Source organism: Ranitomeya imitator, chromosome 6, assembly GCF_032444005.1.
Source record: "Ranitomeya imitator isolate aRanImi1 chromosome 6, aRanImi1.pri, whole genome shotgun sequence".
Lineage (NCBI taxonomy): Eukaryota > Metazoa > Chordata > Amphibia > Anura > Dendrobatidae > Ranitomeya > Ranitomeya imitator.
This window is the reverse complement of record NC_091287.1, coordinates 221,001,259-221,015,141: the sequence shown is the minus strand read 5'-3', so window position 1 is coordinate 221,015,141 and position 13,883 is coordinate 221,001,259. Positions and strand designations below refer to the sequence as shown.

General features: G+C 42.2%; 1 protein-coding gene across 1 annotated transcript in view; it reads right to left on the bottom strand.

Moving 5' to 3' along the window:
- Window positions 1–961: 961 nt before the first annotated feature.
- Window positions 962–13,883, bottom strand: part of LOC138643343 (band 4.1-like protein 4B) — a 152,549-nt gene continuing 139,627 nt past the window's right edge. Inside the window, exons 6-7 of the mRNA XM_069732267.1 lie at window positions 4,642–4,796; window positions 962–1,452 (exon numbers count right to left, since the gene is read on the bottom strand). Of these exons, the coding sequence (XP_069588368.1) occupies window positions 1,383–1,452; window positions 4,642–4,796 (225 nt within the window). The 3' untranslated portion in view covers window positions 962–1,382. The remainder of the gene's footprint in view (window positions 1,453–4,641; window positions 4,797–13,883) is intronic.

The following is a 13,883-nucleotide window of genomic DNA, read 5'->3' as shown; positions in this document are numbered from 1 at the left end:
TCTATTTCTAATACTGCACTGCAAAACTTCATGTAATTGAAGGAAGGATGAATAGACAAATGTACCGAGACATTTTTGATAAAAATCAGCTGCCATCTACAAGGAAGATGAAGCAAGGGTGGACATTTCAGCAAGACAATGACCCCAAACACACAGCTATGGAAACTCCCAATTGGTTTCAGTGAATGAAAATAAAGCTGATAGAATGGCCCAGCCAATCATTTGAACTGAATCTAATATAAAATTTAAGGAAGGAACTAAAGCTCAGATAAGGCGAACACACTGAACTGTCAGGGTTTGAAGAATGTTTGTGTGGAAAAATGAGCCAAAATCACACGTGAGCAATACACGTGACTGGTTTCTCCATACAGAAGGCATCTAGAAGCTATCATCACCAACAAAGGCTTTTGTATGAAATATTAAATAAATTTAAGTAAGCGTGTTCAACACTTTTCCCGTGTCAATTCTGATTATTAGACATAACTTAATTTCTGGACATCCATGGTTTGATATCTTTGTCTATGTGGACTGGATGGGTTGTTACCGATATCTGGTGAGAATTTTAAATCAATAGAACCTTTAGAAATATATTTACTTAGAAAATTGGTGACGTGTTCAACACTTCTTATACCTGCTGTTTGTGAAACATTTATGGTGTTGTCTGGGATTTAAAATAAAATGCCCACAAACAAGAGATCTAACAAATTACCGTACTGATAAATTCCATCACAGGCCTATGTGAATTATACTGTACTGATGACATGCCAGCTACCTGCATATGACTATGGTAGTCTGGCTTAGTGTTCATGTGCTGTCCATACTACCATAACCTCTGAGGCTAGACATTCCCTGCAGTAGTTCCATGAGGACTTCAGGACAGCTTGTAAAGGTTGGTGGCCACTGTGAGGCAGCAGCACTAGATTGATGGGGATTTACCAAATAATTATTTTTTTCATTTTTTTAGCTTTTTATAACATACTGAATTTTGTGGACATTTTGTAATGAATGTATTATTCTAGGTTGAATGACAAAGATGTCTTCACCACTGCATTATTCACTGTACATCTCTTGAGCAATATTACAGGACATCCTTATTTAAAAATATTAAGCTGTGTAGTATAATAAAATGTCTTATGTCGGCTATTAAAATAGAATGTAGAATGTTAATCTACTAGATTATGTACAAAATCCAGTCAATATACAAGATAAAACAGTATTGTTTTCTTTTTACATGCAGTAAGATTTCTTCATCTGTCACTAGTTTTGGCCCATTATTTCCAATGCAGTAGGATTTATCCATCTGCTATAGAACACAGTGGAATGCTAGGCAGAAGGCACTAAACAGGCCCCAGATCCAGGAGTTTGATAAGGAACGTAACAATTTAGAGCTCTGTCATCAAAAGTCGTTTCATCATCTTCTCTCTTTCAAGTTCTCGTCTGAGACCTTCTGAGCTAGAAACAGATAGAAAGGATATGTGCAGAGCATTAATAAAGAACATCTACCAAGCTGTCTATGTCCATAATACTGTATATATTCTATTAAACTTACAAATTATAGAAGGAACAGTCATGTAATTATAGAGTTCACAGGATTGATTGACATGCTAATACTATGTAAACAGTGAAAAACGGAAACAAAATGTTTGACATATTTTATTCATTATTGAATATGGAACTTACATGCCTTGGCATACTTCAATAAAGCTATTAATTGTTGTATGAAGAATGTGCTGCCACTCTTAATGCTTTTGGTTAAGCAAATCATCAAGGTCCTCTGCTGGCAGCTTCTTTTATAATTACCCACCAATGACCTCTCAGCTGTTCTACAAATCCAGAGATTCTGCAGGCTATGGTAGTCTGTTTAGACTCAGCTGTCTGCTCACAGTAGCAACAACAACATGCAGCCTTGCATTTTAATATTAAAAAGCAGTTCCTGGGACACTTTGGAAAATGGCAGTACCACTGGTTCCGCAATTGATCCTTAATATACTGAAATTGGACATCATATACGAAGCCTAATAAAGCTGTGTCTACACAAATCATAGGAAGGCAGATATCAAGTTACAGATGTTCCATGACATCATCATTCTCAAAGGCTTTCATTGTACAGATGAAGATGTCAATGGAGGTTGGATTGGAGGTCTATCCTTTTCAGACACGAGTCCCACATTTGTCTTGAATGCAATGGTAGCCAGAGATTGGTCTGGAGACCACATGGGCAACATCATGAAGAGGCTTTCTAGAGGGAGCGCCACACTGATCTTACTCTCTGGATTATGGTACCTATTGACATAATGTGCAGTAGCCGGATCCCTATAGTCTTTAATCCAGGTACACAAACAGCTCAGTGTTACATTGATTTGGTTGTTAATCCAATGGTACAGCAATATAACCAAGGTGTCCCAGGAGGAGCCATTTTTCAACAATCCCAGGCAATTTTTAGCTTGACCGTCTGTGAGCAGTCAGTGTGGCCGAAACATGATATCATGTCCTGAAAGCAGCATTTTTGGACTCGTCGCCAATCAAGCACATGTGGGAATCCATTGGTTGGCAATCATAAAGGGAGAAACAAGTACATATGTGCATTTCTGTGTATGACGCTCATACTTGATACTGAATAAATCATGAATCAGTGTGGGGGAGGGGCAGTGCAGCTTAGTTTACTTGAGTCATGATGTAAACTGCCTTTTCAGAGAAATGTCAGTAACAACAATTATGGCTGTTGGGCTCAGGCAACTTTTACTGACTCTAACTAGTCAACAAATACAGTATTGCACAAGGGTATTTCTTCAAATTGTAAATCATATAATGCCCCGTAAAAACTATTTTATTAGTTTATTAGTTTCCCCTAGGGCGCCAACCCCCGCAGATAGGCAGGTACCAGTTTAGGTATCAGTGTAGGAGTACTAGGTCCTCATACCAGTTTGTTCACGGTGTGTTTTGTGCTTTTTGGGATTACCACAGGTTGGTGGTATTTTAAACATTTTCTAATAAAATAGTTTTTACGGGGCATTATATGATTTACAACTTTTACTGATTCTGCAACTAGATCAGGGCTGTAATTACAGTATGTCTTACACAGGAGAAACCAGCCTGCACTGGATTACTCATATGTAAGATATAAAGGCACCCTGCTCTTCTCTCACTTCAGCACAAGTGAAGATTTCGGACAACAGAGAAAAGTGTGATCCTGACACTTTAAGCTCTCAGCTCTGGAAAGACAGTGTGAGGGGAAGAGCAGCACAGAAGAGGTGACCATGCTATGAGAGGTGGATAGCTGATAGAAAGGTTTGTAATGTGACACAACTAAACTCAGCTGCATTGCCCCTCTTACCACAATGACTCATGCAGGAATTTTAACCAGGACATCAGGGCTATATCATCTCACATACTATGAAATCTTCTCTTAGCTATTGTGGGCATGATCGCCTTGCCTTTGAATTTTGCTGCCTGTTATTGATTGGTCAACATCATATCGGGAGAAGTACACTCCCCCAATAGAATCTAACTGATAACACCCATACGGACTTAAAAAAAAGATTAACTCATTAGAGGTCAAATGCTTTGATTGCTAATATCTCCACAATGGAGAGGTGAAATTAAAAAACTACATAAAAAACATATTCTGCTGTGTATTCTGCTCTGCATATACTATTACATCCTATGGCCATTTCAACATGAAAAATATAAAAAGTATCCGTTGTTTCAGATGCTGGGGTCATCTGAAAGCAATTGTCTATGCTGTGAAGATACGATATGTGCAGCATCTGTAACAACGGATACTGGAAGCCTGTGCTAGCATTTCGTCTGTGGTCTTGCTATCAGAGTGTCAAAAAAAAATAAAAATAAAGTTGGATCCAAAATAGCCGACTTCAAAATGGCTGCCATGGTCACAACCCATCTGAAAAAAAGTTTTCCCTCTCCCATATGCTAATGTGCCACAAACAGGAAGTTGATATCACCAACCATTACCATTTTATTTAGGTGTAGCCATATAAATGGCTCACCCTGTATTTATATGATTTTAATGGAAAATGTTTTTGTTTGTAATGCACATAATTCTCTTTAAAATAACATAAACTGCTACATATTAATACAGTTGCTATGTGAACAAGTAGTAAGGTTCTGCTTTTTCCAAACTACATTGCCTAAAAATTATGCTGCAGCCTAGTTTTATTGGCACTGTGACAATTAGATAATTAAACTTTTATTTAAATGTCATTAAAGAATTTACTGTAGCTTTAATTTTCATCCAGTTACATTTGCATGGACTAAGGCTTTGAAAGAGAAAGTAGGGATCCAAGAAGTATCGGTCAGACGCCTCTCAATCAGCCAAACCAGATCTCCACTTTGCACTGGTGAGGGGCAGTACCCCGAAACACAGTGTCTGCAAATTGAGATTCTGGTTTGGCTATTATCCTAAGTCATGTGACAAGGCTCGTTAAAGGGTCGACATTGACTGTTAGGATTGCTACTTCCAATAGGTGGCACTAGAGTTCTAGTCCTCTTCCTCTCTGAAGAGTCAATTAAGATAAAGTAATAATCTAACTTTATTGTGTGACCATAAACAAGCCATACAGCATGACATTTCTATGCATAAAAGCATCATAAAATATTGCTAGAAACTTTTAGTAAATGTACCTGTCCACTTTTGATGTGCGTAAAGATTGTGTTGTCTGCATTGTTTGTACTTGGTTCATCAGTTGCCTTGGAGTCACCATGTGAATTGCTGGTGAATGTCTCTTTGGGGAAGGTTCCACAGAGTATTGTTGCAATGGAGTATCTAATAAATCCACCTACAAAATAAAACAGCCACATAAAATACAGTTGCCTTGGTAATACATCTGACTCTCAAAAGCTTTTGTCCATCTCCTTCCCACTATGTTATACAATACTCTTGTGGGTGGTGGTGGGAAGTTGGCAAAGAAAAACTGCTAAAAATTATAAGATTCCAAATCTCTATGTATAGTCAAAATAATCTTGGGTATATGTATGTATTAGTGTAAGCAAAATACATGTAAAAAACTGCTCTCTAAAACAAAATAAAAAAAAACACTAGTAACCTACCGTATATACTCGAGTATAAGCCGAGATTTTCAGCCCAAAATTTTGGGCTGAAAGTGCCCCTCTCGGCTTATACTCGAGTCAAGGTGGGTGGCAGGGTCGGCGGGTGAGGGGGTGAGGGCGCTGAGGCATACTTACCTAGTCCCAGCGATCCTCGCGCTGTCCCTGCCGTCCCACGGTCTTCTGTGCTGCAGCTTCTTCCCCTCTTCAGCAGTCACGTGGGACCGCTCATTACAGAAATGAATAAGTGGCTCCACCTCCCATAGGGGTGGAGCCGCCTATTCATTCCTCTAATCAGCGGTGCCGGTGACCGCTGATAGAGAAAGAAGCTGCGGCACCGAAGACCAGGCAGAGGGACAGCGCGAGGATCGCCAGGACTAGGTAAGTATAGCATATTCACCTGTCCTCGTTCCAGCCGCCGAGCGTCGCTCCATCTTCCCGGCCGGCGCCTCCATCTTCCCGGCGTCTGCGCTCTGACTGTTCAGGCAGAGGGCGCGATGACGCATATAGTGTGCGCGGCGCCCTCTGCCTGATCAGTCAGAGCAGAGACGCCGGGAAGATGGAGGCGCCGGAACGAGACGCCGGGAGCTGCAATCAAGGGAGGTGAGTATGTGTTTTTTTTTTTTTATTGCAGCAGCAGCAGCGGCGGCGGCAGAGATTTATGTGGAGCATCTATGGGGCACAGTGAACGGTGCAGAGCACCGTATATGGCACATCTATGGGGCACAGTGAACGGTGCAGGGCACCGTATATGGCACATCTATGGGGCACAGTGAACGGTGCAGAGCACCGTATATGGCACATCTATGGGGCACAGTGAACGGTGCAGGGCACCGTATATGGCACATCTATGGGGCACAGTGAACGGTGCAGGGCACCGTATATGGCACATCTATGGGGCACAGTGAATGGTGCAGGGCACCGTATATGGCACATCTATGGGGCACAGTGAACGGTGCAGGGCACCGTATATGGCACATCTATGGGGCACAGTGAACGGTGCAGGGCACCGTATATGGCACATCTATGGGGCACAGTGAACGGTGCAGGGCACCGTATATGGCACATCTATGGGGCACAGTGAACGGTGCAGAGCACCGTATATGGCACATCTATGGGGCACAGTGAACGGTGCAGGGCACCGTATATGGCACATCTATGGGGCACAGTGAACGGTGCAGGGCACCGTATATGGCACATCTATGGGGCACAGTGAACGGTGCAGAGCACCGTGTATGGCACATCTATGGGGCACAGTGAACGGTGCAGGGCACCGTATATGGCACATCTATGGGGCACAGTGAACGGTGCAGAGCACCGTATATGGCACATCTATGGGGCACAGTGAACGGTGCAGAGCACCGTATATGGCACATCTATGGGGCACAGTGAACGGTGCAGAGCACCGTATATGGCACATCTATGGGGCACAGTGAACGGTGCAGAGCACCGTATATGGCACATCTATGGGGCACAGTGAACGGTGCAGAGCACCGTATATGGCACATCTATGGGGCACAGTGAACGGTGCAGAGCACCGTATAAGGCACATCTATGGGGCACAGTGAACGGTGCAGAGCACCGTATATGGCACATCTATGGGGCACAGTGAACGGTGCAGAGCACCGTATATGGCACATCTATGGGGCACAGTGAACGGTGCAGAGCACCGTATATGGCACATCTATGGGGCACAATGAACGGTGCAGAGCACCGTATATGGCACAGCTATGGGGAAATATGAACGGTGCAGAGCACTGTATGGCACAGCTATGGGGAAATAATGATCTATTTTTATTTTTGAAATTCACCGGTAAATGCTGCATTTCCACCCTAGGCTTATACTCGAGTCAATAAGTTTTCCCAGTTTTTTGGGGGGTCGGCTTATACTCGGGTCGGCTTATACTCGAGTATATACGGTAATTTACCTAAAAGGTGAATAATGCTGCAGAAAGTCTGCAACATCAAAGATTCACAAAATACTCATCGTGAGAGTGTAGCCCAAGGGTTCATTCAGACATCAGTGATTTTTCTTGTATGCAAAAAATGGTATGAGTTTCATCAGTGCTTTTGAGTTTCTTGGTGTAGATAGTTATATGTATATATTTATATATAAAAGTTGTTTAGTGTGTGTATATATATATATATATATTATACATATATAATATATACAGTGGGGCAAAAAAGTATTTAGTCAGTCAGCAATAGTGCAAGTTCCACTACTTAAAAAGATGAGAGGTGTCTGTAACTTACATCATAGGTAGACCTCATCTATGGGAGACAAACTGAGAAAAAAAAATCCAGAAAATCACATTGTCTGTTTTTTTAACATTTTATTTGCATATTATGGTGGAAAATAAGTATTTGGTCAGAAACAAAATTTCATCTCAATACTTTGTAATATATCCTTTGTTGGCAATGACAGAGGTCAAACGTTTTCTGTAAGTCTTCACAAGGTTGCCACACACTGTTGTTGGTATGTTGGCCCATTCCTCCATGCAGATCTCCTCTAGAGCAGTGATGTTTTTGGCTTTTCGCTTGGCAACACGGACTTTCAACTCCCTCCAAAGGTTTTCTATAGGGTTGAGATCTGGAGACTGGCTAGGCCACTCCAGGACTTTGAAATGCTTCTTACGAAGCCACTCCTTCGTTGCCCTGGCGGTGTGCTTTGGATCATTGTCATGTTGAAAGACCCAGCCACGTTTCATCTTCAATGCTCTTGCTGATGGAAGGAGGTTTGCACTCAAAATCTCACGATACATGGCCCCATTCATTCTTTCATGTACCCAGATCAGTCGTCCTGGCCCCTTTGCAGAGAAACAGCCCCAAAGCATGATGTTTCCACCACCATGCTTTACAGTAGGTATGGTGTGTGATGGATGCAACTCAGTATTCTTTTTCCTCCAAACACGACAAGTTGTGTTTCTACCAAACAGTTCCAGTTTGGTTTCATCAGACCATAGGACATTCTCCCAAAACTCCTCTGGATCATCCAAATGCTCTCTAGCAAACTTCAGACGGGCCCGGACATGTACTGGCTTAAGCAGTGGGACACGTCTGGCACTGCAGGATCTGAGTCCATGGTGGCGTAGTGTGTTACTTATGGTAGGTCTTGTTACATTGGTCCCAGCTCTCTGCAGTTCATTCACTAGGTCCCCCCGCGTGGTTCTGGGATTTTTGCTCACCATTCTTGTGATCATTCTGACCCCACGGGGTGGGATTTTGCATGGAGCCCCAGATCGAGGGAGATTATCAGTGGTCTTGTATATCTTCCATTTTCTAATTATTGCTCCCACTGTTGATTTCTTCACTCCAAGCTGGTTGGCTATTGCAGATTCAGTCTTCCCAGCCTGGTGCAGGGCTACAATTTTGTTTCTGGTGTCCTTTGACAGCTCTTTTGTCTTCACCATAGTGGAGTTTGGAGTCAGACTGTTTGAGGGTGTGCACAGGTGTCTTTTTATACTTATAACAAGTTTAAACAGGTGCCATTACTACAGGTAATGAGTGTAGGAAAGAGGAGACTCTTAAAGAAGAAGTTACAGGTCTGTGAGAGCCAGAAATCTTGATTGTTTGTTTCTGACCAAATACTTATTTTCCACCATAATATGCAAAAAAAATGATAAAAAAACAGACAATGTGATTTTCTGGATTTTTTTTTCTCAGTTTGTCTCCCATAGTTGAGGTCTACCTATGATGTAAATTACAGACGCCTCTCATCTTTTTAAGTGGTGGAACTTGCACTATTGCTGACTGACTAAATACTTTTTTGCCCCACTGTATATATATATATATATATATATATATATATATATCTCAACAGACAGCCCTGGCACACCAACCGGACCAAAGAACTAAGGCAAGCTTCCAGGGCTGCTGATCGGAGATGGAAAAGATCCCACTCCAATGAGCACTTCATCGCATTCAAACAGTCCCTCACTACTTTCAAGGCCTCGCTCACTGCAGCAAAACAAACCTACTTCTCATCTCTCATATCCTCCCTATCTCACGACCCTAAACAGTTATTCAACACTTTCAATTATTTCCTCCGTCCCCCAGCACCCCCTCTCTCTCCACTCATCTCAGCCAAAAACTTTGCCTCATTTTTCAAGCAGAAGATTGAGAACATCAGAGACAGTTTTGGTCAACAAACCCCAGAGATCTTTCTCCTAACTGTCCAACCCTCCTCCTCCAAAACTAACTTCTTCACCATTACAGAAGATCGACTCTCCACTCTATTCTCATGATCGCATCTCACCACCTGTGCACTTGACCCGATCCCATCCCATTTCATCCCAAACCTAACCCATCTCTTCAGCCTATTACTAACAACTGGTGTCTTCTCCTCAAGCTTTAAACATGCTTAAATCACACCTATCTTCAAAAAGCCCTCTCTTGACCCATCCTCTGTATCTAGCTATCGCCCCATATCACTTCTCCCCTATGCCTCAAAACTACTGGAACAACACGCCCATCTTGAACTGTCCTCCCACCACCTTTCTTCTTTCTCTCATCCCTTGGCATCACAGACTTAGCCCTATCCTGGATCTCGTCGTACCTAATAGACCGGACATTCAGCATCTCCTACTTACATACCACCTCCTCACCTTGTCCCCTATCTGTGGAAGTCCCGCAAGGTTCAGTCCTAGGTCCCCTGCTCTTCTCCATTTACACCTTCGGCCTGGGACAGCTCATAGAATCTCATGGCCTTCAGTATCATCTATATGCCGACGACACACAGATCTACATCTCTGGACCAGATATTACAACCCTACTAACCAGAATCCCACAATGTCTGTCTGCTATTTCATCCTTCTTCTCTGCTAGATTTTTAAAACTTAATATGGACAAAACAGAATTCATCATCTTTTCCCATCTCACTTGACTCATTCAACAGACCTATCCATTAAAGTAAACAGCTGCCCACTCTCCCCAGTGCCACAAGCTTGCTGCCTTGGTGTAATCCTTGACACTGATCTCTCCTTCAAACCACATATCCAAGCCCTTTCCACTTCCTGCTGACTTCAACTCAAAAATATTTCCCAGATCCATACATTCCTCAACCAAGAATCTGCAAAAACCTTAGTCCATGCCCTCATCATCTCCCGCCTCAACTACTGCAACCTCCTGCTCTGTGGCCTCCCCTCTAACACTCTCGCACCCCTCCAATCTATTCTAAACTCTGCTGTCCGACCAATCCAACTGTCTCCCCCGCTAATCCCCGTCCTCTCCCCTCTGTCAATCCCTGCACTGGCTCCCCATTACCCAGAGACTCCAGTTCAAAACCCTAACCATGAGATGCAAAGCCATCCACAACCTGAGTCTTCCATACATCTGTGATCTCGTCTCCCGATACTTACCTGCACGCAACCTCCAATCCTCACAAAATCTTCTTTTATATTCCCCTCTTATCTCCACTTCCCACAATTGCATGCAAGATTTCTCCCACACATCTCCCATACTCTGGAACTCTCTACCCCAACATATCAGACTCTCGCCTACCATGGAAACCTTCAAAAAGAACCTGAAGACCTACATCGTCCAACAAGCCTACAACCTGCAGTAACTACAGATAGACCAAACCACTGCACAACAAGCTCTAGCCTCACCTACTGTAATCTCACCCATCCCTTGTAGATTGTGAGCCCTCACGGGCAGGGTCCTCTCCTACTGTACAAGTCATGACCTGTATTGACTAAGATTATTGTACTTGTTTTTTATTATGTATACCCCTTCTCACATGTAAAGCGCTCTGGAATAAATGGCGCTATAAGGCTATGTGCACACGTTCAGGTTTTTTCGCGTTTTTTTATATTTTTAACGGTAAAAATGCTATAAAAACTCATTAAAAATGCATACATTATGCATCCTATCATTTAGAATGCATTCTGCATGTTTTGTGCACATGATGCGTTTTTTCCGTGAAAAAAAGGCATCGCGGTAAAAAAAGCAGCATGTTCATTAATTTTGTTGATTTTCTGCATTTTTCCTGCTATTCTATGCATTTGGGAAAAACGCACAAAAAACTCACCAAAAACGCATCAAAAACGCATTAAAAACGCGAAGAAAAAGCATGTGGATTTCTGGCAGAAATGTTCGGTTTTTGTCAGGAAAATTTCTGCAAGAAATCCTGACGTGTCCACATACCCTAATAATAAATAATAATACTACTACTACTACTACTAATAATAATATACAGTATATATACATATACACAGTGGGGAAAATAAGTATTTGAGTATTTGATACACTGCCAACTTTGCAAGTTTTCCCACCTAAAAAGAATGGAGAGCTCTGTAAATTTTATCGTAGGTACATTTCAACTGTGAGAGACAGAATCTAAAAATAAAAAAACAGAAAATTACATTGTATGATTTTTAAATAATTAATCAATCAATCAATCAATCACACGCCAACCTCTCTACCATGGCCAAGACCAAGGGGCTGTTTAACCCCTTAGTAACGGAGTCACATTTTTGAAATCTGACCAGTGTTCCTTTATGTCAGTGGTCCCCAACTCCAGGCCTCGAGGGCCACCAACAGTGCAGGTTTTCAGGATTTCCTTAGTATTGCACAGGGGTTGGAATCATCACCTGTGCAGATGATCACATTACCACCGATGCAATACTAAAGAAATCCTGAAAACCTGCACTGTTGGTGGCCCTCGAAGCCTGGAGTTGGGGGCCCCTGCTTTATGTGGTAATAACTCAGGAACGCTTCAACAAATCCCAGTGATTTTGAGAATGTTTTTTTTGGGACACGTTATACTTTATGATAATAGTAACTTTAGGTCAATATGTTTTGTGTTTATTTGTACAAAATATCAGAAATTTGAGAAAAATATTACAAAATTAGCAATTTTCAAACTTTGAATGATTATCCCTTTAATTCAGATAGTCATACCATAGCAAATCATTAATAAATTACATTTCTCTCATGTCTGCTTTACATCAGCACCATTTATAAAATGTTCTTTTATTTTGTTAGCATTTTAGGAGGTTTAAAAATGTAGCAATTTTTTTTATTTTTTCAAGGAAATTTACAAATTTTTTTTTTTAGGAACCTATCCATGTTTGAAGTGCGTTTAAAGGTCCCACGTATTGGGAAACCCCCATAAGTTATACTATTTTTTAAATCGCACCCCCTGGCATATTGAAAACTGCAGTCAAGTCGTTTATTAACCCTTCAGGTGATTTTCAGGAATTAATGCAAAGTGGCATGACAGAAATGAAAATGTGTATTTTTGCCACCTAAGTGCCACTAACTTCTGAACAAGTTACAACAGCCGTCAGACTCTAAAGGTACCTTCACACTGAGCAACTTTAGAATGATAACGATAGCGATCCGTGACGTTGCAGCGTCCTGGATAGCGATATCATTGTGTTTGACATGCAGCAGCGATCAGGATCCTGTTGTGACATCGCTGGTCGGAGCTGAAAGTCTGGAACTTTATTTCGTCGCTGGATCACCCGCTGACATCGCTGAATCGGCGTGTGTGACGCCGATCCAGCGATGTCTTCACTTTTAACCAGGGTAAACATCGGATTACTAAGCGCAGGGCCGCGCTTAGTAACCCGATATTTACCCTGGCTACCATTGTAAATGTAAAAAAACCCCCAATACATACTTACCTTCCGGTGTCTGTCGCGTCCCCCGGCGTCAGCTTCCCTGCACTGTGTCAGCGCCGGCCGGCCGTAAAGCAGAGTACAGCGGTGACGTCACCGCTCTGCTTTACGGCCGGCGCTTACACAGCGCAGGGAAGCTGACGCCGGGGGACGCGACAGACACCGGAATGTAAGTATGTAGTGGTTTTTTTTTTACATTTACAATGGTAACCAAGGTAAACATCGGGTTACTTAGTGCGGCCCTGCACTTAGTAACCCGATGTTTACCCTGGTTACCCGGGGACTTCGGCATCGTTGGTCGCTGGAGAGCTGTCTTTGTGACAGCTCTCCAGCGACCACACAACGACTAAACAGCGACGCTGCAGCGATCGGCATCGTTGTCTATATCGCTGCAGCTTCGCTTAATGTGACGGTACCTTAAGGCCACTATTTGGCCGTGAAATGCCATCGCAAACATCAGGACCACACAATCATGATCTGAGGGCACCAATTGGGATAAAGAGGAAGCCCTCACACTCTGTTAACCATTTATATGATGAAGTCACTATTGACAGCAGCATCTAAGGGGTTAAACAGATTTGGACTGTGCAAACACTAATTCAGCAAGTTGTCAGCTATAGTGCATAACTGACAGCGGCTGGATTATCACCTGTATGGGGAGGCTATTCTCTTATATCTCAGGTCAGCTAAGAGATGTATTGACGGTCATTAAGGGGTTAAAGAAAGCAGGGATAAAATTGCAGACATGCACAAGGCTAGGATGGGCTACATGACAATAGGCAAGGAGCTTGGTGAGAAGCAACAACCATTGGCACAATTATTAGAAAATGAAAGAAACACAAGATGACTATAAATCTGAAAGATCTGGAGAAGATCTGTATAGTGGAGTGGGTCAATATCCCTGCTGCATTGTGTGCAAACATGGTCAAGAATTACAGGAAATGTATGACCTCTGTCATTGCAAGCAAAGGTTTCTGTACCAAATATTAAATTCTGTTTTTCTATTGTATCAAATACTTATTTCATTTAATAAAATACAAATGAATTATGTAAAAATCCTAAAAATGTGATTTTCTGGACTTACAGTGCCTTGTGAAAGTATACGCCCCCCTGGAACTTTTCAACTTTTTCCCACATATCATGCTTCAAACTTAAAGATACCAAATGTAAATTTGGTGAACAATCAGCAACAAGTGG